General features: G+C 38.8%; 3 protein-coding genes and 1 non-coding gene across 10 annotated transcripts; 1 reads left to right on the top strand and 3 right to left on the bottom strand.

The window, feature by feature from the left end:
- Window positions 1–1,364: 1,364 nt before the first annotated feature.
- Window positions 1,365–1,445, bottom strand: TRNAL-CAG. Its single transcript has one exon. It is a non-coding gene; the product is annotated as a tRNA-Leu (tRNA).
- Window positions 1,446–2,484: 1,039 nt separating this feature from the next.
- Window positions 2,485–5,431, bottom strand: LOC122645400. Its single transcript, XM_043838707.1, has 3 exons — window positions 4,930–5,431; window positions 4,077–4,584; window positions 2,485–3,976 (listed from the first exon to the last, which is right to left on the bottom strand). The coding sequence occupies exons 1-3, from the start codon at window positions 5,429–5,431 to the stop codon at window positions 2,485–2,487; spliced, it is 2,502 nt and encodes an 833-aa protein (XP_043694642.1).
- Window positions 5,432–6,131: 700 nt separating this feature from the next.
- LOC122646256 (transcription factor APG-like) lies at window positions 6,132–17,739 on the top strand. 7 transcript variants are annotated; one of them, XM_043839775.1, is made up of 5 exons: window positions 6,132–6,517; window positions 6,602–6,694; window positions 6,867–6,932; window positions 16,181–16,238; window positions 16,333–17,739. In XM_043839775.1, the coding sequence occupies exons 1-4, from the start codon at window positions 6,143–6,145 to the stop codon at window positions 16,223–16,225; spliced, it is 579 nt and encodes a 192-aa protein (XP_043695710.1). In that variant the 5' UTR covers window positions 6,132–6,142; the 3' UTR covers window positions 16,226–16,238; window positions 16,333–17,739. The 7 variants fall into 7 exon arrangements, with proteins under 7 accessions (XP_043695710.1, XP_043695709.1, XP_043695711.1 ...); XM_043839774.1 differs by having other exon boundaries at window positions 16,177–16,238; XM_043839776.1 differs by having other exon boundaries at window positions 16,173–16,238.
- A 391-nt stretch (window positions 17,740–18,130) lies between these two features.
- On the bottom strand, window positions 18,131–19,749 carry LOC122646255 (reticulon-like protein B9). The gene is made up of 5 exons (XM_043839772.1): window positions 19,529–19,749; window positions 19,221–19,401; window positions 18,744–18,885; window positions 18,585–18,654; window positions 18,131–18,493 (listed from the first exon to the last, which is right to left on the bottom strand). Exons 1-5 carry the CDS (start codon window positions 19,629–19,631, stop codon window positions 18,327–18,329), a joined length of 663 nt encoding a protein of 220 aa, XP_043695707.1. The 5' UTR covers window positions 19,632–19,749; the 3' UTR covers window positions 18,131–18,326.
- Window positions 19,750–25,902: the final 6,153 nt, after the last annotated feature.

Genomic DNA, 25,902 nt, shown 5'->3' with positions numbered 1-25,902 from the left:
TACTCTAGCCATATTTGCTACTATACCCTGTTAGCTACAAATATCATATACTGTTCCTTACAGGTTAAAATTATATTCCATTTTAGACATAATTACAGATATTTTCAAAAGGATATCAAAAAGACCCCAAGGACACCTCTTTGGTTCCCGTGTCAACCAAGTTCGTAGATCATCTTTATCCAGCCACACCTCTATTTGCCTGAATCCTTTAGCCACTGTTTGGAGCGGACCCTGCATGACACTACTTCTTGCCTTTGACGCCAACACATTCCTTCCATGAAAAACCATAATTTAAGGAAACATGGTGAAACTATGGGGGGCCTATTAGGTGTGGGAAAAGAGAGTATCAATGTGGGATCCCCCGATTAGAATGTTACAAGGCACGATAAGGAATCCCCACATAGGCATTGTGGGGTTCTTTTTCCTAAACTGTTATTCTAATAGGAAATAAAAATGTTGGACATGAATATTTGGGGTTGATTTATTTATTTTTTGAAAATTTCAGATTGATTAGATTGTTTCAAATTTTGCTAAATACGAATTCAATGTTGTACTGTGGAGTGAATATGAAGTGAATTTTTTGCTAAATTTCATATGAATGTATGGTGGGGAATATTGCGCAGTTAAAAAGCATCATATAGACAAACTCAGTGTGAATAAATATGAACCGAAACTTTTACTAAATTTCAGATGGATGTATGGTTCGGAATGTTGGGCAGTTTTGAAGCGTCTTATAGATAAACTCAGTGTAGTAGAGATGAAAATGTTGTAATGGATGAGTGGCAAAACTAGGAGGGATAAGGTAATGAATGATCATATTAGAGCTAATTTGAGAGTAGCTCCGATGCATGATAAGCTACGAAAAAATCTTTTGAGGTGGCATGGCCAAGTTTAACAGAGACTTTTGAATACTCTACTACAGAGGAGTGATTTGATTCAGGTTAAACGAATTGAAAGAGTCAATCAACAGAGGCTTTTTGATGTTCCAGTACAAAAGAATGATTTGATTTAAATTGAAGGACCTAATAGAGTCGATCAACAAAGGCTTTTGGATGCTCTAATATGAAGAAATGATTTGATTCAGATTAAAAGAATTGAACGAACCAAAGTTAGACTTAAATGACCCTAGGAAAAGTAAAGAAAGACATGCATAGCTTAGGCCTTGTATTAAATATAACTTCAAATAAAGTTGATTGGAGGACAATGATTTATGCTCTAGTATGAATTTGAGTCACCATGTTATATTTGGATGTCAAGAAAAGAGAAGAAAAGAACGATAATGAGACAAAATCTTGATAATGCAAAATAGCCAAATTCTTATGGTAATGGTAAAGCACTCAAAAGGAGCGGATAGATAAAACAACTGTCAAGAATGGGATTCGAACCCATGCCCTTTCGGACTAGTACCTGAAACTAGCGCGTTAGACCAACTCGGCCATCTTGACTCGATCGTTAAAAATGTCCGTAACATATTTACTGACATATTTTAATAAAATATTTTCGCCCTTTCAAGCTTTTGGGCAGGGGGATAGAAACAATGGACTTGGAAAATCAACCACTGACAACATGAAAAATTCAATTAAAAATTTTCTTCTCCTTCTAACGCTCTCATCATGATTATAATAGTTATTGTCGAATAAGTCAAAAATTAGCTAATTCATAATGGTATCGGTAGAGGCGAGTAGCGATTCCTAGCGGACTCAGATCCTCTGTGGCACGATAGGGCAGGAGCATCCGAGCACACAGCTCAATACACGGGCATTGCATGCCCGGGTGTTCCTGGCCGTTCGATGTTTGTCATCAGATGCTTTGCTGCACCACAAAGGTGTCCCATCCATTCTTAGTTGATCTTAGGCTAGGGAATGGGGGATTGGTTGGATTAGCCGATTCGATTTGATTAAGATCAAATCATCAAAATCCTTACAGGTCTATTTGGGCCAAACAGGTCGATACTAGGTCTTGATATTAGATCGATCGATATGAATAATACTGGGCCGATCCAGATCGAAACAGGTTGATCTGAAGTGGTATTAATGGAGACATAATGGAGACACTGATTACTAAAATCATGGCTCTCATTACTTGAAAATTTAATGTTGTGTACCACACGTGTTTAGTACACGCACAACACTAGTACTAAAAAAAAAAGCCGGAGGAGGGTTGTTAAGGTCTTACATTGTTTTCCTTTAAATAATGGATCTTTATCCTCTTAGGTTTCTGTGTCCGGTATAGTTTATCCGATTCCTTTCATAAGAGGCGAAAATAATCTTCTTACCCCCTGTTCGAACACACTACCCTACCCCAACTCTTATTAGAGGCACTAGAAAACTGTATGGGACAGAGAACCTGAGAGGGACTTCGTTGGTGGCCAATGTATGGATTAAAGTTTCTATTGAATTGGTCGGTTATTGATTCATAATCGTGCTATAATTGGGTTATAATCGGACTTTAAATGTTCAATTTTTTTTATAAAAGGAGCTTATATTATATTACTGAAATAAACTGATTACAATTGGGATACTTCTTTCCCCGAGCATCATTCTGTATCATAACAGAAAGTGCAGAAGTGAGAGAGTCCATAGAAAAAGAAAACTCAACACAAGTGTCCACCAAGCCTGCTAAGTAGTCTGCGCACGAATTTGCCTCACGAACCTGATGAGCAAACGAACAACTAACAAAAGATTCGTGCAATATTCTGATGTTCTCTATCAGCCACCTAACTTCCCATGACAAAGCAAAGGTACCCACAATCATCTTAATGGCCAAAATGGAGTCTGACCGCACCTGCACCCGGGAAAGATTGGAGCTGCTGGCCTTTAAAAGACCTATTTTAATGGCTTGCAGTTCCATATGGACGATGCTAACCTCACGCGCACCACCAGCAATAGCAAACAAAGGGTTCCCTAAATGATCCCGCCCAATTGCATCATAACCCCCACGATCTTGCTTAACCGATCCATCACAGTTGATAGCAACCCAACCAAGGGGAGGAGGCGACCAGACATGATAACTCACTTTTGGGTGAACCAAAGAAACATTAATACCCCAATCACGAAAAAAGGACCGGTTCCACATGCTGTCCATACACACCTTGGGGCAATTTGAGAATGCACCTTGAGTATCTGTAATAATACGTTGAATTACTGACTTCTCATAATTGCTGCAACTTGAAAAAAGCCGTGAATTCCTCTCCTGCCACAGCCTGTAAACTGTGGAAGTAAAGCTGAAGCGCCTGATCCTGCTAGGAATGGAATCACCTGAAGAATGTGTGCCTAACCACTGAAGTTCCTCCTGCCATGAACACATAGGTTCTCTCCTGAAACCATTCAAACTAAGAATGTCCTTCCAAACAACAGCCGAGAAAGCACATTGGAATAGGAGATGATCCAAACAATCCACCCCATTCCGGCATAAGACACAAGAAGTGTCCACCAACATACCCCATTGCGCAAGCAGCCATCGAGTCGTCAACCTACCCAAGCATGCCAACCAAGTAATGAAGGAGAAACGAGGTTGAGAAGAAGGGAACCATACCAAATTACACCATGCCAACTTGTCACTCCTAGTGCGGACTGCATCCCATGCAGATCGAAGGGTAAACAAACCATTAGCTGATGGAGTCCAGATCACTAAATCCTCTTGAAGATGCGAATGTACCTTGGTACCAACTATCTCCTCCCACCGATTAGATATCACAGGGTCATCATTCGGGTTCACCCAAGAATTCCCACTAACCAAGAGCATGCCAACACGATCAAAAAGACTTCGGCCAAGAGCCTCAGCCAACAGAATACACTGCACACCTAGTGGGCCAGCCGGCAGCCACGGATCAGCCCAAACAAGAGTACCATCACTATCCTTGATCAGATGTCGGACACATCCAACTGCAACATCTCGTGTATGAAGAATTTCACGAAATGTAGAAGAACACAAAGCTGGAACAGGGAGGGACCAAATAGAATGTCGTCTCAACCACCTATACTTCACAAAAACAACCCAACAAGATTTTCCTTTAGATGCCACAGTCCATATGACGCATTAAGGAAGCCGTATTCAAATCACGCAGCCGACGTAACCCCAAACCACCCTCGTCTTTCGGACAGCATGCAGCCAACCAAGAGACCTTGTAGGAGCCCACATCTGAACAACCCTTCCAAAGGAACTTGGCCATCATCTTCTCCAAAGTAGCGATAGTCCCACATGGAAGTCTAAAAACACTGAGCCAATAATTGATGGTACCCATAAGAACAGACTGAATGAGGGCTGGCCGTCCAGCAAAAGAGAGAAACTTGGATGACCAGGATCCAATTTTGTCCTGTACTTTAGTAATCAACCCCAAAAAATGAGAACTCTTAAGCCGCTTAGAGGCAAGTGGTACACCCAAATAACGGATCGGGAGTGACCCAGCAGCAATCCCTGTAGCACTCTCAAAAAAAACCTGCACCTCAAGGGGTGTATTTGCAAACAAGATAGAGGACTTCCCACTATTAACAGTAAGACCAGACTGCTTTGAAAAGTCAGATAAAAGCCGCACCAGCTCATTGGCATTAGCTACAGTAGCTTTACCAAAAACAAAAAGATCATCTGCAAAACAAACTGAAGTAATCTTTGGCTTTTCACAGAACTAATGATAACCAAACGATCTTGATCATACAGGGACCTTCAAAGAGTCACAGAAAACCTGTTGAACAATATTGAACAATAAGGGAGACATCAGGCACCCCTGCCTCAAACCCCTGTTCGCAGAAAAACACGGTGATTGGGAACCATTCAAGAAGACCACATAGCCAGGGTTAACAATACAGGTTGCAACCCAATTAATAAAACACGGTGGGAACTTCAATCTGTTTAAGAGAGTGAAGAGAAAGCTCCACTGAACAGAGTCATAAGCCTTCATTAAATCAATTTTTGCAGCAAGCCTTGGCATACCTGCACTAATGTGATAGCCATTCAAGAGCTCTTGACACAAGAGTACATTTTCAGCTATGTATCTCCCCTCCACAAAGGCTGATTGATTATAATCAACCAATTTATTAATCACTAGCTTCATTCTATTAGCCAACAACTTAAAAATAAAACGGTAAACAAGGGAACTCACAACAATAGGGCGGAAATCACTAAAAGTGCTCTGTGTCACACCTTTCGGCACCAGCGTCAGTCTAGAGAGTTTAAGCTGATCCAGAAGATTGAGGTTATCAAAAAAATCCCAAATTGCCCTACAGATATCATCACCAATAATGCTCCAAGTCTTCTTGAAAAAATAAACACCAAAGCCATCCGTTCCAAGGGTACTGTCATCATCAGCTGAGAAAACCACCCCCTTAGTCTCCTTCCTACTAAACTCCTTGGAAAGCAATGCACATTCACTAACATCAAGGGAGCGATCTATAGGAAGATCAAAAGAAGAGCACACAATCTGTGGTGATCCCATAAAGGCAGTCTCAAAATGCCGTGAAGCCTCGAGCCTAATGGACTCAAGGGGCAATGCTTGAGCTTGGCACGTTTAAGAGAGCAATCTCGTGCTTCAATCAGTCCGTTAAGATTAAATCTCCCTGTTCCGACAAATTTTGAAACGCTATTAAACAACACGTGGAAATCAGGTTTTTTTATTTTAATGAAGCAAAAATAGAATCTTTTAAGTAAAAGAGATAAAGGGTTGAAAATTCTCTTCTTTGAATGGCTTGCATGAGACTGTGTTGTCCTTCCTCTCTGCCAGAGGACAAGAAGACGAAAGACAGAGATCAGAATCAGATCGATGAGATTGCGTGATGGTTTCCCAATTTCCAACCTCTTTTAACCTTAATAAGCAAACAGTAGCGACTAGCGATAGCAACTAGCTAGCAGCAGTTAAGTCCCATCGCGTGTCCTCATTCCTTCACCGCTTCTCAACTTTGCTTGTTTCATTGATTGGTTGCTTCGTTTTCGCCGTCCAAGTGTTTGAAGATTTTCATTTACACGTTCTCTGCGCCAACAACTCCCAACTTTACTACTACTACTACTAGTCCCAAGTACCGACCCTCTTGGTCACTTGTGTTCTCTGTTTTTCTTTTTTTGGTTTTTTTCATAAGAACACTCGAGTCACTTCACGTTGTTATTTGCGTTTCTTCTCTCTGGGTTTAATTTCGCTCCTTTGTATAATAACATGAGCCACCTAGTGCCGAATTGGGACCTTTTCACCGCCTCTGAAGAAGAAGATGGTGAGTCCCAGCAACCAGCACCGACTCACCTAGACTTCGCGGTTATCCCTGAGCTTCATTTCCCCGAGCCATCTTCTTGGGTTCAGACTTCCTTCCCTCCTTTTGATTCTTCTGTTGATGATGTTAATAGTTGTTCCGACATTTTCGACGCTTTGTCGGATGTCGAGCTGAACCTGAATTTACCACTGGAGCAGAATAGAGCCACGCTTGCTCCTACTCCTGACTCTTCATGTTTAGCTTTGGATAGAGGGAACTCTTCAAGTGAGAGCAAAGGGAAATCTATCGTCTCCGAGGATCGGGTGCCCCAAATCTTCGGCGAGGTAAAGAGATGTCAATTTTAAGACTTCTATTATGCACTTTTCCTTCGGGTTTGTTTGTGAAGTCATTCAATTTTCCGGGCATAGGAGTTTTTGAGCATATTGGACGTTTTGAAGAGAAAGCAAGCTAGCTCGTGCAAGCGTAACCGGACTGCCGAGGTTCACAACCTGTCTGAGAGGGTGAGGGAACAGAGGGACTACATGATTTTGCTTCTAATAACTGTTTTTCTCTCATATTTGCCCAAAAATAAAATAAAAAAATTAAATAACTGCTTTTCTCTTTCTGCTGGATTTGTTTTAAAGAAGAAGAAATTGGTTTCCTTTCTCCCAAATACTTTTCACTTGTGAGCAGAAGCGGAGGGATCGAATCAATGAGAAGATCAGAACATTGCAGGAACTTATACCCAACTGTAACAAGGTCAGTGAATTTGGATTTTGGACTTGCCTTCTGTTTGAAATTTGAATGCCAATTCCTTTATATCCTTTGTAGCCTGAATTTTCGATAAAAAATGTTATTAATTGCACATATTCCTGGACAGAACCTCCCTGATAATTATGGGTTCCTATGACTTAATCATAGTTGTCAAGGGGCCCCCTTGGTGTCCTGACGGTTTTCTTGGGGTCCAGGCGAATTATTGGTATCCAATCAGGTTTGACACTTATTAATGCTAAATATCATCAAGTAATTGTTATAACAATATTTACTTAAGATATTATTAATAAATAAATAAATACTCCCCTATTTGAATCCAATAAAATTAGTTAAAAAATAAAATTGTAGAAGGATAAAAAGTCAACCACCAATTCAAGAACAAAAACTAGATTTTTCGGTGGTAGGTGAAATTTTCAACTTTCTAGTAGTGGGGTTTTTCTCAAATATAAAAATTCTATAAATCTTATTATACAAAAAAACATCAATAAAAACCAAAATAGCGATAAAATAATCTTTTGATTTGATGTTTAAAAATTTCCATTCAAGGCGTTTAAACAACATTTGTGCACACCAAATTAGATTTTTTGATCAGAAAATACCTCATTCAATACAAATTAGATTTAAACAATCTTGGATTTGTTGGAAAGTTGATTTTGTACTCAACCTAATACAAAAAGTCTCATTAAAAATAAAATCATTTGACTAGTTAAACTTATTAGAGAACAAGAACATTTCTTTAAATCGAGTTGCAGTTTAATTACTTAAAGATAAGATCATATTTTCTAAAAACAATATAAACCAAATGTGAGACTAGGCATACTAGGACAATGATCATTTCCAAGAAAAATATAAACCAAATGTATGCTTTGATTATTTCAAACTTCCAGTAGCTTGCTTCTTGAGTTCTATTGTATTATTTTATGTTGATTTTTGATGACTTGATGTGGCTTAATGTTGATTTTTTATGACATGATATGGATTAATATTGAATTTTGATGATTTGACGTGGCTTAATGTTGATTTTTGATGACTTGATGTGACTTAATGTTGATTTTTGATGACATGATATGGCTTAATATTGAATGTTGATGATTTGATGTGGCTTAATGTTGATTTTTGATGATATATATATATATATGTTGTAGCATACTAAATAATGTCAGAAAAGAGGAGAAATAAAAAATAACACTTGAGTGCCTAGGCGGCGGCGGTGGGGGGGGGGGGGGCTAAATTTAAGCGTTTAGGCATTCTCCACCGCCTTGGGTCACCTTGTTGCCTTGACAATTATGGACCTAATCCATCATCAAATTAATATGTGTTAAGCCTCTACATGTACTAAATTTTGTTACTCAGCAGAAGTTGATGCTATGCTCTTTCTGTCTATAAAATCAAGTATCCCAAAAGTTCCCCTTTGCTAAATGTGTTGACCCAGTCAATGTTAAATCAGTCAAAGTTTCCCACATACTCTCAATTAAGGCTACAGTACACGTAAACCCCCTGGTTGTCCATGAAACTGTGCTGCTATTCGGAATAATGCTTGCTTGGTATGTAAGTTAGAGCTATAATATTTGCTAGAATGAAATTCTATCTTAATTTTTATCAGGTATTGCTGAACTATCAAAGTTGATTTCGAAGATTCTTGAATTAGCTCGGTTTGTATCTAACCTACTGTTTTGGTTTTTGCATCTAGCTGTTTGGAGTTCAGATGCTATTTAATTTTTCTGGATTCATTGGGATGGAGAGCATAATTTCTTAGGGCAAAGGTTTCTTACATGTACACTTAGGAAGCCTTACCTAAACGGCTCTATAAACCTTCCATATGGCAGATCAGATGGGTTTCAAATTTTGTGAACAGGTAGACCCTTGACACCTTTGCTCACATGTCAAGTTTCAGCCCAATCGGAACTGGCCAAATAGAAAAATAAGCTTTGAAAATATATGACTATGGGAGAGTGCACAGTAGTGGTCAGAGTATTGTAGGTGTGCATGATGAGCACATTTATGTGTGAAATCTTAGGGCATAAATCATACATTTTACCACATTGGACAGAGTTACTCGGTGTTTTCTTGTGCTTTTTAGGTTTTAGGTGAATTCTTGAGAAAATGGAAGAGATGATGCTAAAGAAATGTTTTTAAGTTGTTTAAAGGTGTTAATGGCTTGGATGTGTAGCCCATCGAGTCAGCTTCGTAACGGTTCAAACGGCACTTGATTCCGAGTTGAAACGAAGAAGTTAAGGTCGTTTCCGTAACGAAGCGTGAAAATGGTCTATAGGGGTTTATTTGTAATTATTGACAGTCGGCCGGAGATAAAGTGAAGCGAAAGTTCGGATTCTAGGGGCCTTAACGCAATAACCAGAAGTTATATTTCCTGTACCCGAAAGATTCCATTTGGAGGGCTCTGGACAGTCCAACTTCAACTTGAGATATCTTGGGCTCCCGAACTCCAAATTGGACGAAATTTGGGTCTATTTTGGGTGATTTTTCGTAAGGAACACAGTGGTGAGGCCTATATAAGCACCCCATGCTCCACGTTTTCTGAAAGACAGAATGGGTATTTTATTTATTCTTGAAAGAATCATAGTCATCACCCTTACTCTCTCTCTCCTCCAACTTCTCAAGGGTACTTCTGGAATTCTATTTGGGATAGATTTATTTTGAAAGATATTCTCTCACCTATGGAAAGTTGAAAAATCAAAGATGCTTTGATTTTATTTCTTGGAGAAGATATCTACAAAGAAAAGGAAGCACTTGTTAGAATTGGAAGTTTACTTTTCTAGAAATAGAAGGTCTATGCAAACAATTTTCTCTTCTTCTTCTTTCTATTTTTTTCTTTTTTTCTTAGGATTCAATGCATTGTAAAAGAGGAAGGAGAAGAGAATATTCTCTTTTCTTAGGGAATATTTCTCCTACACTTCCCTCTTCTCTCTTCTCCTCTCTTCCTCTTATAAATACCCCTTACCCTCTGGGTTGTAAGGAGTTAGTAGTTTTTTTAGTTCAGTTTTTAGTTAGTTTCTAGTTCAATTTTAATTCAGTTTTTTTGTGTAATTTTTATTTCATTCACTTAGTGAAATTTTCTCTTCTTTTCCTATTTTTGGCTTAAGTTCTTAGTTTTGATTTCATAAGTCTAGTTTAATGGTTGTAATAGTTTTAGTTTAAAGCTTCCTAGTCTAAGTTCCTATGTTGATGACAAGACATGGAGATTTAGAAGAGGAAGCCATGGTGAGTTTATTCAAGTATTCAAGCACATCAAGGTATCTCATTCTCTAAACCCTTAATCTCATTCTCCCTTTCCTCTATCTCTCTCTATCTTCTTCTTCTTCTCCCTCTATTTCTTTTATTTTTTTTATATGGTTGTGGTATGTGGATGCACTTTTATTCCCTTATTTCTTTTTATGTGATTATGAAGTGTGGCTACGTTTTTGTTATTCCTTTCAATTCGCTTTAGTTTGATAGGTTAGATGCTCATGTGTTAGGACGCCAATTTAATCCCTTAATTTTGTTAGATGCTTATGAGTTAGGATGCATTAATTTTCATTAGTTTAATTAGTTTAATTTAACACTTTAATTTGGTCCACTTTGCATTACTTTTAAGTTAATTAAATAGAGTGGCGTATATCTCCTCGTGTTCGACCCGTAGCTACGATTGACCCGTACGCTTGCGGTATTATTTTAACTCAAACAAGTTTTTGGCGCCGTTGCCGGGGAGATTATTGACCACTTTATTTTTCTGATTTTTAAGTAATTCGAAGTGCTTTAGTTTCTTCTCTTTCTCCTCTTCTCTTAAAAAAAAAAAAAAAAAAGGTTTTTGAAAACCTCTTCTTGTTTCTCTCTTCTGTTTCAAATAGTGTGCGCCCAATCTAAAGTCTTTCATATGCCCAAACCCAGCCAATCTTGGTGCCCCTTGATTCGTTGGGTGGTTTGGATTGGCATGTGACTTATCTTTGGAGGTGACCACTCTTGATAACAGGAAAGCGACATAGTGAGAGCGTTGGAAACATAAACGTATAGTAGTCCTCCACCCTACATCAGATTCCATTTGGAGTCGCCCGTAGGTGGCTCGTGAAGACTATACGGGTTCCCTTGCTGTCAACCTATATGGCAACCTTACAGCTTTGGAATCATTGTTTCGATTTCTGAGGGATAGATACACTATCTACCTTGGGCTCCCTCTTGTTTTTAGTATTTTTTTTTCTAGTCTTTTATTTTTCTTTAAATTTTTATTTTTACTTTTATGGGAGACCTCAATTTGGGATAGGTGGTTAGTTTAGAATTATGGCAAATACACTTCCAAATAAGACTTTGGGGGAAAGATGGACCTATGCTAAGGCAACCATGATTTTGGAGGAAATGTTTAAACAGGTTAGGGAAGCCAAAAGTAGTGAGATAGAGAACAATTTTGCACCACCTCAGTACAATTTTGCTCCCCAACCCAACTATGGGTTTTCCAAAAATTTTGATTGGTCACATCCCCAAACAATCCATGTTATGGAAGGACGTCCTAATCTTTATGGGGGTAACTATGGTGAAGAGAATGTGAGTCTTCAATTTCAATACAATTCTTTTGGCACTTACAATCAGGGGTGGAGTGATCATCCCGATTTCTTGTGGAATCAATGGAATAACCAAGCTGGACCACCCAATTTCCAATATCATGGTCAGTTTGGTCCTCCAATGCCCAACCCTCCATTAAATCTCAATGGGCCACCTCTCCTTGAACCATATCACCAACCCCTTGAGTTTCAAAACATGGGTGAGGAGGCCAGACTGAATGAGCTTGAGAAATACATAGACCTTCTCACAACAAGTCAAAATACCATGGAGAAGCAACTCTCTCAACTGATAACCATGTTACAGGAGGAGGAAACGGGTACATTACCTAGTCAGCCTGAACCTCCCCATCCCCAATTTAATGATATTGAAAGTCCACCACCCCAGTTTGAGGTTAATGAGAGTCCTTCCCAACAAGCTGCTTTTCATGATGATTTATTTGTTGAGATTGAGTCTCCTCAAGATATTAGTGAAGCGAGGTTTGATGAGCTACCTGGGGAAGTCCACCTTTTGCCTGAAATTTTTGATTTTAGTGAGCCTAGTGAATTTATTGATTTAGAATCAGATTTTCATGATAACATAGAAAGCCAGGAAATTCGATCTCCCCCTCTCTCTTTGGAAAACTTAGATAATTGTCATTTTGAGGATTCCATTGTCTCACATATTGATTTTTTCAAACCTCCTAGGTTTGACAATTTTATTGAGGAGGACAATGTTAGTCATAATGCCTTTCAAGCATATTTTCATGATCCTTATTTGACAAACCAAGTTATGCAAAGAGCGGATAGTTGTATTGCTAGGATTGATTTGAGTAAACCTCCAATTTTTGATGATTATTTAGATGTGGTTATTCATAATCCTTTTTATGCTTATTGTGATCCGTTTTTGGTTGATTTTTCAAAGAATGATAGGTGTTCTACATTACAAATGGGAGAGAAGGGAAGGATTTATGGCCGAGTTTTATTGCCTTCATTTTCACTGTCCCATAAGGACCGATTTTTCTATTGGATATTTCTCGTTGTGCTTAACTTCCGTATTATTTCTCGTTTTACTAAAATTCATGGTCGAGTGTTTTCTGGTTCGAAAGCTATTTCTCCATTTACTGGCCATGGATTGAGATTTCTATTGCTGCTCCTAGCACTTTTTGTAGAGCTCATGACTCTTTATGATCCTCTTTGTTGATTATATCTGGTAAGCCCCTTCATCTCCTCCCTTGTGCTTATATTTTTTTCTTTTATGCATGCATTGAGGACACTGCATGAATTAAGTGCGGGGGGGGATGTTGGGCTTAATTGGTGAATTTTGATTGTGGCAATAGTTTGGTTTTGTGCATATGCCTCTTTGATTGCAAAACGAGAGAGAGAGGGAATTAGGTGTCCTAGCATACGAAATAATAAAAAATCCCTTTTCAAGGACGGTAGTTGGTTTATATCCGGTGATGGGGATTGAGTTTGAAAATATGAGCGTTATTTCATTTGATGGCTAGATTACTCTATGTGTTTTATGGACCCTTTGATCTTTTGGCTAGTAGTTGAGACCAATTTGTTTGTGGCAAGGCAAGGCATGAAAGTGGAAGTGAATGAAAAAAAAAGAAAAAAAAGAAAAAGAAAAAAAACAAGGAATAGAAAAGAAAGTGGAATTCCTTGGGACTAGACAGGGCACTGTGCCTCATGAAGCAGGGTGACTTGATCGAAATTCCTTGGAAGGAAACTCAAAAAAAAAAAAACTCTTGCATCAATGTCTCAATGTCTTATGGATATATGCAATAAGCGAAGCTACCAAGTATTTGGGTGTCTGGTGTATGCTCCACCATGTCATTCAGAGAACAGTAGTGGAGTAGAAATCGAGTTTGTGGTTGAGAAAAAAAAAAACTTTTGCCTTAATGCCTGAAGAAAAAAAAAGTATGGTCAACATTACTCAATGCCTAAGTCTTTGGTTCCATCGATGCTATGGGGGGTTTACTTGAAGGTGAGTAGTGTTCAGAAAATATGAGGAGATCCCTTGAACTTGATGCATGCTTGTTACTTGAATTGATGTGGGGTAATAAAATTCAAATGTAGGGGAACCTTGGGCTCCTTGATCTTTAGTTGAGCACTTTTTTGGATTATGTGCACTGTCCTACTTATGCCATGATTAAAATTTACATCATTCATTTACAATTGAATTTTGGGTGTATATTCACTGCAAACACTCACGAGACACAACTCGTCCACTAGGGGTAACCTAGGGGTTTAAAGGCTTGTTGCACATGCTAAGTGCAACCGTGATTCCTACGAAAGTGAGTTAGGATTTTCTACATTCTATGTTAGTTTTTGTTTTTGCTTTACTTGAGGACAAGTAACGTTCAAGTGTGGGGGAATCTGATGAGCACATTTATGTGTGAAATCTTAGGGCATAAATCATACATTTTACCACATTGGACAGAGTTACTCGGTGTTTTTTTGTGCTTTTTAGGTTTTAGGTGAATTCTTGAGAAAATGGAAGAGATGATGCTAAAGAAATGTTTTTAAGTTGTTTAAAGGTGTTAATGGCTTGGATGTGTAGCCCATCGAGTCAGCTTCGTAACGGTTCAAACGGCACTTGATTCCGAGTTGAAACGAAGAAGTTACGGCCGTTTCCGTAACGAAGCGTGAAAATGGTCTATAGGGGTTTATTTGCAATTATTGACAGTCGGCCGGAGATAAAGTGAAGCGAAAGTTCGGATTCTAGGGGCCTTAACGCAATAACCAGAAGTTATATTTCCTGTACCCGAAAGATTCCATTTGGAGGGCTCTGGACAGTCCAACTTCAACTTGAGATATCTTGGGCTCCCGAACTCCAAATTGGACGAAATTTGGGTCTATTTTGGGTGATTTTTCGTAAGGAACACAGTGGTGAGGCCTATATAAGCACCCCATGCTCCACGTTTTCTGAAGGACAGAATGGATATTTTATTTATTCTTGAAAGAATCCTAGTCATCACCCTTACTCTCTCTCTCCTCCAACTTCTCAAGGGTACTTCTGGAATTCTATTTGGGATAGATTTATTTTGAAAGATATTCTCTCACCTATGGAAAGTTGAAAAATCAAAGATGCTTTGATTTTATTGCTTGGAGAAGATATCTACAAAGAAAAGGAAGCACTTGTTAGAATTGGAAGTTTACTTTTCTAGAAATAGAAGGTCTATGTAAACAATTTTCTCTTCTTCTTCTTTCTATTTTTTTCTTTTTTCTTAGGATTCAAGGCATTGTAAAAGAGGAAGGAGAAGAGAATATTCTCTTTTCTTAGGGAATATTTCTCCTACACTTCCCTCTTCTCTCTTCTCCTCTCTTCCTCTTATAAATACCCCTTACCCTCTGGGTTGTAAGGAGTTAGTAGTTTTTTTAGTTCAGTTTTTAGTTAGTTTCTAGTTCAATTTTAATTCAGTTTTTTTGTGTAATTTTTATTTCATTCACTTAGTGAAATTTTCTCTTCTTTTCCTATTTTTGGCTTAAGTTCTTAGTTTTGATTTCATAAGTCTAGTTTAATGGTTGTAATAGTTTTAGTTTAAAGCTTCCTAGTCTAAGTTCCTATGTTGATGACAAGACATGGAGATTTAGAAGAGGAAGCCATGGTGAGTTTATTCAAGTATTCAAGCACATCAAGGTATCTCATTCTCTAAACCCTTAATCTCATTCTCCCTTTCCTCTATCTCTCTCTATCTTCTTCTTCTTCTCCCTCTATTTCTTTTATTTTTTTTATATGGTTGTGGTATGTGCATGCACTTTTATTCCCTTATTTCTTTTTATGTGATTATGAAGTGTGGCTACGTTTTTGTTATTCCTTTCAATTCGCTTTAGTTTGATAGGTTAGATGCTCATGTGTTAGGACGCCAATTTAATCCCTTAATTTTGTTAGATGCTTATGAGTTAGGATGCATTAATTTTCATTAGTTTAATTAGTTTAATTTAATACTTTAATTTGGTCCACTTTGCATTACTTTTAAGTTAATTAAATAGAGTGGCGTATATCTCCTCGTGTTCGACCCGTAGCTACGATTGACCCGTACGCTTGCGGTATTATTTTAACTCAAACAGTGCATAAGCATATATGGGGATGCATGCCAATACTTTGACGGTATTTGGTTTAAATTAGTCTCTGAAAGTAAACAGGTGGCTGATCCAGACCATGTCCTCTCTGTCCAGTGGTTGGAAGTGCTATATTGTCAGTCCACATTCCTCAAAATGGTTGACCATTTAAGAAGCCCTTCCAAAACAGAGTTGTGTAAAATGGAATTTTGCCAACCTTTTAATACTGGAAATTACTGCTGGAACGCAGCTGTGTAGATTTATCTTTTTGTTTTTCATCAATTCTATCTGCTCCCTCTATTAAATTTGCTAGTACTTTAAATGGATTTGTGATAACCAGATTCATTATTTTCCCTGTTCTGTTTCAATGCATAAAGAACCATGTGAAAGTTTGCCAACACTAAACAATTCTGTTTTTCACATTGAAAATACACAAACGATGGTATCCCCAAGGCTAGATATGTAAAATATGGTTACATTAGTGAGGCTGTTGCTAAGAGCTTGTGTTTCAGACCCATATAAGCCCTACTCACCTAAGTTTTATCCAACTATGATCTTCAGCTCCCAACGCTTTCCCAAAAGATTGTTAAATGTTATACTGATTACAAACTGAATTTGTGCTGCATTTCAGTCAGACAGAGCTTCAGTGTTGGATCGGACCATTCAATAGCTCAAAGCCCTTAAACTGCAAGTGGAGGTAAGGAAAATCCACCATGTATATCTATTTTTGTTGCTGTGTTATTCTTTTAACTAGGTTTAATGCAATTGCTTTTTGTGCTTCCATTCATCAGATGATGTCGATGGGGGGAGGTAGCCTGAAAGCTCCATATGTTTCACCAGCTGGTGTTCAAAGTGTACATCCGCCCCAGTTTTCTCCATTCATGCCCAGAAGCCTGAACATTGGCACAGGAGGTGGAGTAGGGATGGGTTTTGGAATGGGCATGGTTGGAATGTGTTATCAACCCATGGGTATTCCCCTGATTGCAGTCCCCTCACAGAGTCCCTGTTCACCGGTGACAACAGCTGCAAGTTTGCCACAGACGCCAAGGTCAGGAGTTGTTCCCATTACCCCATTAGTTCCAATGAAGTATATGCCCTTCACAGCTCTTACTTCGACACCAGCTATAGTTACTCCATCCATTTCCCCAGAATGTCCAGCTTTAAAATTGTTCCAAGATGTTAATTCTTCCAACCAAGCACGTTGTAGCTCTCAGAGGATGAAGAGATCTGTTAATTATGTCCAGCAGGTTCCAGTAATTAGCCAGGTTCATTTCAAACTTGAATACTTTAATCAGTTAAAATTGCACATCCTCAAGCTCCTCATATTTATCTTTAATTCCTCCATTAAGTTTGTCAATTATGTGATGCAACAAACATCATTCTCTAATATCCTAGTTGTTGGAGAATAGGTGTTGTGGTGTGTCACATGTTTTTGAATCCCACATAGTGCTGTTTGTTTTTTTTTTTTCTAGAAGTCTACACAAACTGGTTTACATTCTATAAGTCCACCAAGCACCTCTCTCTTTCTTCATTTGGTGATATTTTACAGTACTGCTTCTCTTATTGCTGAGGAGGCAGGTTGTGGCAGCTGCCATTCTCTCTCAATCTGGTTTGGTTTGAACATTTAGGCATTTGAATCTCAACTAATCTTTTTTTTATATGTAATTACTGCATAGGTGGTCTCATATTTAGGATTGACATCCTTGACGCTGTATGTTTTGATTGGTGGCAGGCCAAAAGGGCAAACCTTCATGTTGAAGGCTACCTTCTCGACAGTAACAAGTGAACCATTCAGTCCTGTATCCGTATGATGCGCTATAGAAAATTTGCTAACTTGTAGTTATCAGCAAAGGTCACAAGCAAACTTACAACAATGGGGTCGCAGGATATATTCTTGTTTACCTATCTGAGAAGTAACTCACCAGGTATTATTGTGTATTTTTGTAGTCAGTACCGAGTTCAACCCCCTACTGTAAGTCATGTGAGAGCATTGTTCTCAATTGCATGTTGTGCCTTGTTTTTAGGTATTATCAATTCCATTTTGTTCATCTTTTCCTTAATCAAGACTGCTAAACGTGATCTTTATATTAGCTGAATCATGTCCATGTTGGATTGGAAAGTCAGAATGGACACTTTATGTTGCATGAACAACAGTGTTCATAATTTATTACATAGGCGATGTGGACATCATTTCAGCATCTATACCATTGTTTGGATATAATGTATCAGGTTGTGATTCATACTGGGCTTTATGCATCGCGTGCATCCATCCCTTAGTCCTTACAGAAGTGGAGCCAAGAGTATGCTGTCAAATGATGAGAAGAATATTTTATCACTACGCCTCAAGATTCTCTACGCCCTTGGAATAAAATTCATCTTCCCTTTTGTTTCGAGTTTTCTTCCATTGCGGTCTTCATGGGCATTGTTTTACTTGACACAGAGAAACAAAACACATCATGAAATTTATCTCTGAATACAAAGAAGAGAAAAAAGGGTGGCGGTTGAGGTGGGGTGGAGAAAAAACAGAAATGGCAAATGATTCCAGATTGTTCGTGCCTTGCCTTCCTGCATGTTATGGATGGGCTTGAATTTCCAACCAAGATTGAGGGATTCTTTATTATTGAATAAATATTTATATTAAATTATTAGGAAGTTCCATGGAAATTTGGATCTCTTAACAAAGATTAGAGATCTCATTTTAATCCCACATTAACAACTCTCTTATCTTGAATGAAATTGTTACCCATAATTTTCAACAGATTATCATCGAACATGCATCTCCACTCTATTTGAATTTCTTATTAACCGGACCTCTGGGAATCTTGTTAAGAACTTCCGAGTCAAATTTCTTGTATAATTTTTTCATGTCCTGGTTGCTCTTGCTCACGAGATAATCCACTTCTTGCTCATAGTGCTCATAAAGAGCTGGCAGCGACATCATGCAGAGGAAACCTTGGTACACGCTCAAAAAGTCAGTTCCCGAGTTTCAAGTATAGACGTGAACTGAAGTTGCAGAAATTCAAAGAAAACTATATTTTCTTACCGAAATATACAAGATTCACAGTGCTGAAATAGGCAGTGATGGTTGATAGTATCCAGAGGGTAGCAATGACCTGAGTGCATTTATAGTTGGAATCATGTTATCGAAGTTGTGATTCAAAATAGAAACAGAGTGAAGAGAACAGGAACTAGATTCAGATACCAAAATGAAGAGGCCCAACTCCTTTCCGCATGCAATGTCATAGAGGATTAATATGAACCGGTTGAGCTTCTTGTGGAAGCCTGCAGCTACTTCTTGGAATGCCGACTCCGATAAGACGATTTTAGGTATAGTTGGAGGGTCCCTGAAGAGACAAAGTGGGAATTAGGACAGCTAAACTGAGAACCAAACAAGAGATCTAATCTAATCTCAAAGGCCTCCATAATCCAAAAGCAGTATTTTCAGAGGGGGTGGGTGGGTTCGCATTTCTTGTTGCAGTACTCTTTGGGCTAAATTGAGAAGTCTCTTGTGAGTTGTGAGAATCTAGTGTATTAATTTAGTTGCTTTGGTATTTAAGGATAGTTTCTGCTGGTGCTGTATCGCCACTCATGGCCGGCTATCAGCTTTGGTGCTTGTCACTCAGGGCTGGTGTTCTCAAATAGATGAATCTAATAAAATGAGGTTCGAAAAAGAGGTCACCGGTTGAAGAGCGGGGCGCCGTTGGACCAAATGAAGACAATGAGCATAACAGTGATGAAGATGTGACAGACAAGTGTAAGAAAGTGATACTCGACAATCTCAAAAAGAAACCACATCACTGTGAGCCCAATGAGAAATGCAGCTGATAAGTTCCTGTTCCTCCATAACACCAAATTTGCAACTGCAAAAATCAAACATCATTTTAATAGCAGAACAGTGTTAGGTGATTGCTTTTAATAATTTCCAAGGGGACCTGTGTGGGTTGTTGTAATTTGAAAGAAAGGCCAGAGCAAGTAGTGAAATAATACCTGTTCCTCCCCCAAGGACATCATGTAGTGATCGTTCTCGACCGAAGAGTTTAGTTGTGGACGAGGAAGCCATATCATCATCAGAATAAGCAATGAGAGGCATGTTTGAGATCAGGTAGATTGTGGAATTTGGATTGCAGGTTTTAGCATGGTAGATGTTATATAAGAAGATGGATTCTACGCTTGGGAGCAAAGAAAGTTATAATAGTAGGGAAGAAAGGAATGGCTTGGGCATGGCTTTGAAGCTTACTTCATATGCTCGCCACAATATAAACTAGTTTGTTTAGAATTTATGTCCTCGTTCCGACTCTTCCTCTTTGTTTTTTTTTGGTTTTTCTCCTTAAATTCCCTTTTGTGGGAATCCAAATAGCCAATCACCAAGGTATCCATGAAGGGTAGGACAGCGAGAGATGAAGAGAAACAGAAATCATAGGTTGGGCTAGAGACAGTATCATTGCGTGGTTCGTACTCAATACAAATAATTCTTTGGACATGGGATTACATTGTCCATTATCCAAGACTGCCCAATTTTAGTTTGAGTCACTGATCCCGGAATTGGATTCTTTAGAAATTTTTTTATTTTTTTTGGGTTGAAGATTCTATAGAAATTATAGAACAACCAAGTTTCCATTTGTTGTGTTGGACAATACTAGGGGTGGTTCAGGACCTGCTGGGTGACGAGGGATATTTATTTTGGGTGTTTCTTGTTGTCACCAAAATGAAGAACTTAGACCACGGTTTTCAAATATTGGAATTGGATCGGTTGAATTGCCGATTTGGATCAGAATTGGTGTCGTGATCCATCTCGATTCCGGCCCTAGTTTTGGTTGTTCGGGAGCAGCCGTCTCAAATATTTTTTGGGGGCTGAATTGCTGAGTTTCATATTTTAGGGGCTGGATTGCTGAGTTTCATTTTTTAGGGGTTGATTCTAGGGTTTTTGGGACCACTTCTGATAGATTCCCATCCAATAATTGATTCTGAGTTTAAAATCTTTGTTTAAAATTTATAATTTTTAAAAAATTCTTTAGACCAAGGGTAAAATATTTTACATTTATGTTAGTAGGTACAAAAAGAAATGTTATAATTTATTTTTCACTAAATTTGGCTGCTAACAAGATTCTTCCTTATGTTTTTTGGTTTGACCCAATTCAACTCGAGTAGGACCCGATTTAGTTGAAAGACACTAGCAATCATAGTTCTAAGTATGGGTATCGTATCGTCAGTATTGAGTGATACATATCGATTTTGCTATTCACTGATACCGTGTCGGTAGCACGGTACAGATAAGGGGTAAAATGGTCAGAAAATTCATTTTTAAAGAAGATTTAGGGGTAATTTTGTTCGATCCAGGCCGATACCGTATCAGTATCATATCGAGTTTGTAGGTTACCGACACCCGTTTCGATACCGTGCACTAAAACCATGCTAGCAATACGATGGCTATAACCACCTAAAGAAACGGATGCCCCTTTTTAGTAGCATTCTTCCGTGTTGGAGAAAGGACAGGGAGGGAAAAAATTTTGCTGCTACAAGGCTGGCAGCCAAGGTAATGGAATAATTCACTTTCCCTTTGGATTTATAAATACACTCGTAGGTTTTAATATTTTCTAAAATACCCTTTACGATCCCATTTCCTTGACTGCCAGCTTTGTATTCTTGCTACAAGTGTAGCAGCAAAATTTAGTCTGCCCTATAGGTGTATTCGGCAACAATTCTACTTTGCAAGTGTCTCTTTGCTCAGAATGCTTTTGCAAGTTTATGCCCTCAGGGAGTACTTCTAGGTAAAAAGGCACATTTGATAATTGACAAAAGGGAAGACCAAGAACCATGGTTTGATGTATCTTAACTTAGCTTAAACTTTGAAAAGAGAAACTTGTTTTTTAGAACTTAGAATCGATTCCATCCTGGTACCAATGCCCACAATTATAATGAGGGTAAAGTACATGTACCCCTCTAGAAAGTACCCAATATTCCTCGTATCCCCCTAAGCGATTCAATATTCTGCGTATGACCTCTCAATATTCCATGTACCACCCCTGCTTTACACCGCAAATGCCAGATAGGTCCAATCCGTTAAATACCATACATGCCAAAATTTTGACCATTTTACCCTTTGCTCCATTTTCTTAAATCTAAAAAGACTTAATTACCCTCACTTATTTGTTACCCTAAACTAATTGAAAATGATCATTTTACCCTTTATTTTATTTTTATAAATGAAAAGACCTAATTACCCTCATTTATGTATTACCCTAACCTAATTTGAAAAGACTATTTTACCCCTAAATATTTGTTCCTAAAAACCCCAAAATGTCCTCGTTTTCCCCAAATCATCTTCTTTTACATACCCACCACCACCACCACCACCACCGCCACCCACCATTAACACCATCACCACCATTAAAAATAACAGTCGGTTGGAACAAGTTTGAATCCGAACCGTGATTACGCTCTGCATTTCTCTTTTTCTCACTTTCCCTGCTCGATTCATTCCTAGTTCTCCTCGGGTTTGATTACCATCCTTTCCTTTCTGTTTCGTTCTTGTTTTTTTCCTTGGATTTCTGCTGCAATCATTCTTTGAAGTGGATCACTCTATCTCCTATTTTGGGTGGTAATCTGAGAAAAGGGAAGATAGTTGAAATGTCCCTCATCCTTGGACCATTCAGCTTCAGATTTGGAGGAGTGTTCACAAACAGAGGAGCGACTTACCTTGCTGAGTTTCAGATCGAAACAAAAAGTGGGGTTTTGAGATCAAAGCCAGTAATAAAGGTTGGTTCCATATCCTCTGTTGGGTTTGATTTCAGACTTTGAACCCTCTCTCCACTTGCTGTTTGGGGCACTTGTTATGTGGAGTCCATAGATCTTCCAGTTTGAGACCTCCCCCTAAAATCACAAGTCGATCAAACTCTTGTGGAGTGAGTTCCCTCGCTCGAAAAGACTATCTATTTTCTTTAATGGTGGGTGGCAGTGGCGGTGGTGGTGGTGGGTATGTAAAAGAAGATGATGATTTGGGGAGGATGAGGGCATTTTGGGGTTTTTAGGAACAAATATTTAGAGGTAAAATAGTCTTTTCAAATTAAGTTAGGGTAATACATAAATGAGAGCAATTAGGTCTTTTCATTTATAAAAATAAAAACAAAGGGTAAAATGGTCATTTTCAATTAGTTTAGGGTAACAAATAAATGAGGGTAATTAAGTCTTTTTAGATTTAAGAAAATAGAGCAAAGGGTAAAATGGTCAAAATTTTGGCATTTAACGGTGGTATTTAACGGATTGGATCTATCTGGCATTTGGGGTGTAAAACAGGGGTGGTACATGGAATATTGAGGGGTGGTACGCAGAATATTAAGCCGCTTAGGGGGTACGAGAAATATTAGGTGCATTCTAGGGGGTATGTATACTTTACTCTTATAATAATCACTCAAACTAAAGGTATATGTTGTCTATTTAATCATATAATTAGTAATTTCTTTTCAGTCCAAGTCAATTTAACTATTGTGTATGAATATAACGCTATGGAGCTTTGATGTTATTGAAAGATATCAGTTTGTTAGAAAATTTTAATTTATTGAATAAACAAGGAGAACATCACAATACAAGGTAGTTGTATTGTTGAGATAGGCGGTTAAATTTGACATTTGAATCTATTTAGATAGTTTCCATATCCAATCATCCCAAGACCAAATAATCTCCCTATGCGGCACACGGAGGCTCCATGCAGCAGTCCAATCATCAGAAGTTCAAGACACCAAACCTCAACAGGGTCTACCCCTATTTGTGTTTGGTAGGAGGGAGGGAAGTGGGGCAGGTCATAGGAGAGGAGCAGAATGCTCTATACAGACCGATACACATGCATCGATATTGGAATCGTATTGATTTTTAGGTACAAGCAATACCGATATATATCAACCGATACAACCATACCATAGCTTGACCTCTGCATGAGGGCAATTTGGATCCTCTACTATCGAGCTGCCTGGCAAGACCGTGCTGCCCAGACATGGTGTAATGCGTTTGGGCAGGGGTAAGGCGGACGTTGCGTGCAACATCGTGTCTGGGCAGCACGGTCCTACCGGGCAGCTCGGCTGTAGAGGATTTGGATCCGCATGAGGGCCCGCAGCCAAAAGGAATTAACAAGTTGGACCCATTTCTTTGGGTTTTTATCAAATGCCCCCCTGAAAATACCCATTTGTCCAAATGCCCCCTTACAACTTTTCTAATTGTAAACTCCCCCTACTTTCAAATCAATGTAGCATTTTGATCCAATCCGTTAGTCTGGGACGTTATGTTCAAACGTCTGAACTTTTTTGACCATTTTGCCCTTCATAAGGTAGAATGACCAACTTGCCCTCTCTAACCCTCGACACTGCAACTCATCTTCCAAACCCTAGCTATCTCCACCGTAATCCATGGCCGGAAGAAACCCTCCACCAAATCTAATTTCTTTCAAAAGTCTAACAGTCTGTTGATCACTGCTATCCATTCGCTTTTGGTCATTGTAGAATATATAAATGGGAGATCATCAGAATGTAAACACCATGGCTGCAAATGGAAAAACTTCTGTAGCAGCAAGTGCATACACCATCAATCTTGAAAATTTCAGCAAAAGGCTGAAAACTTTTTATTCTCACTGAAAGGAACATAAAACTGATCGATGGGGCTCCACCGATGTTATAGCAGTCGCAACACCTCCAGCTTTTGAGGATCTAAGGTACCTGAAATCCTCAGCACTGAAGATTTGGTTGGTTGGTTATGTATTCCCGGAGACAATTATGGTTTTCATGAAGAAGCAGATCCATTTCTTAGCTTATGTAGCTAGAAGAAGGTCTCTCTGCTTGAAGTCATTAAAAAATGATCAAAAGAAGCTGTAGGAACAGAAGTTGCCATTCATGTCAAGGCAAGGGGTGATGATGGAACTGCAATAATGGAGGAGATATTCTGCGCTGTCTGTGCTCAGTCAAAATCAGATGGTCATGAATCCCCTGTTGTTGGACAAATCGCAAAGGAGGATCCCGAAGGGATCTGTTAGAGACATGGGCTGAAAAACTAAAGAATAACGAGAAACCCACCACCAAAATCTCCACCGTAATCCATGGCTGGAAGAAACCCACCACCAAATCTAAGCAAGAGGTACAAAAAGGACACAGGAAAACTCAAATTAAAATCATAATAACACAACGACCACAGATATTGGCGAATCCTTACCGATACCGATCAGCAACGCAAGGAACCATTTCAGGACCACATAATATCCTCCTAAAAGGTTTCTCCTGTGTGCCTATGAGATCTCAAATACCAGACAAAAATCAGAATAATAACGCAAAAATTTCGCAACTTAGTAAAAGTTGTCAACACACACATTCTAGGAAGCCTGGAAACTCAACCTGTTCTTCCTTGTAGGCGTAATTCTCGATAACTTCATAGTCCAGGCTCTCGGCACCGTTACCACCACTCGTACTCGTTACCCCTGGCTGTAATAGGTCACCAACAATTCTGTGAGTTGCAGAGTTGAAAACCCCTCTTTACTTTTAGTTATTCTTAAAAACTATTCTGTTCGATCTCCACCGTAACTGAATAATCTGGTATAAGATTTTGGTCGAGGGTAGGGTTTCCATATGTGATTCAAACATCAACGTATCATACCGGACAGACCCTTCTGCTGTGGGTTGCAGAGTTAAAAACCATTGTTGGTTCTGTTTTCCGCCTGTTCTAACTTCAGTAATTTTTTTTATTTAATTCTGGTTGCTGTTTTGGGTTGTGATCTGGCAGATTTCATAGATCTGTGAGGTGATTCCTTCCCTTTAAAATTTCGAATCCATTTGAGATCATATGAGAAAGTTGGCTTTGTCAAATAAAGGCAGTTCTTCCACCTTTGCTTTCAGAAGCTTTTTGTTCATGGAACCAATTCCCTTCTTTCTTTGAAAAAAATTAAATTTGGTGGTGGGTTTCTTTCAGCCATGGATTACGGTGGAGATGTTGGGTAGATGATCCCTGAAACCCTTGGCAGCGGTGGTGCAGACAATTGGGTTTCGGCCATGGATTACGGTGGAGATAGTTAGGGTTTGGAAGATGAGTTGCAAGGTTGAGTGTTAGAGAGGGTAAGTTGGTCATTCTACCCTATTAAGGGTAAAATGGTCAAAAAAGTCCAGACGTTTGAACATAACGTCTCAGACTAACGGATTGGACTAAATGCTACATTGTTTTGAAAGGAAAGGAAGATTACAATTAAAAAAGTTGTAAGGGGCATTTGGACAAATGGGCATTTGACAAAAACCCCATTTCTTTTTGGTCGGTGAAGCTGCAGCCTCCTAGACTCCTAGTCCTTTGGATCGTGATGACAAATTCAAATAAAATAAAGAGTTCAAACAACTGAC

Source organism: Telopea speciosissima, chromosome 11 (assembly GCF_018873765.1).
Source record: "Telopea speciosissima isolate NSW1024214 ecotype Mountain lineage chromosome 11, Tspe_v1, whole genome shotgun sequence".
Lineage (NCBI taxonomy): Eukaryota > Viridiplantae > Streptophyta > Magnoliopsida > Proteales > Proteaceae > Telopea > Telopea speciosissima.
Note: the sequence above shows the minus strand (reverse complement) of the source record. Positions and strands in the feature narration are given on the sequence as shown.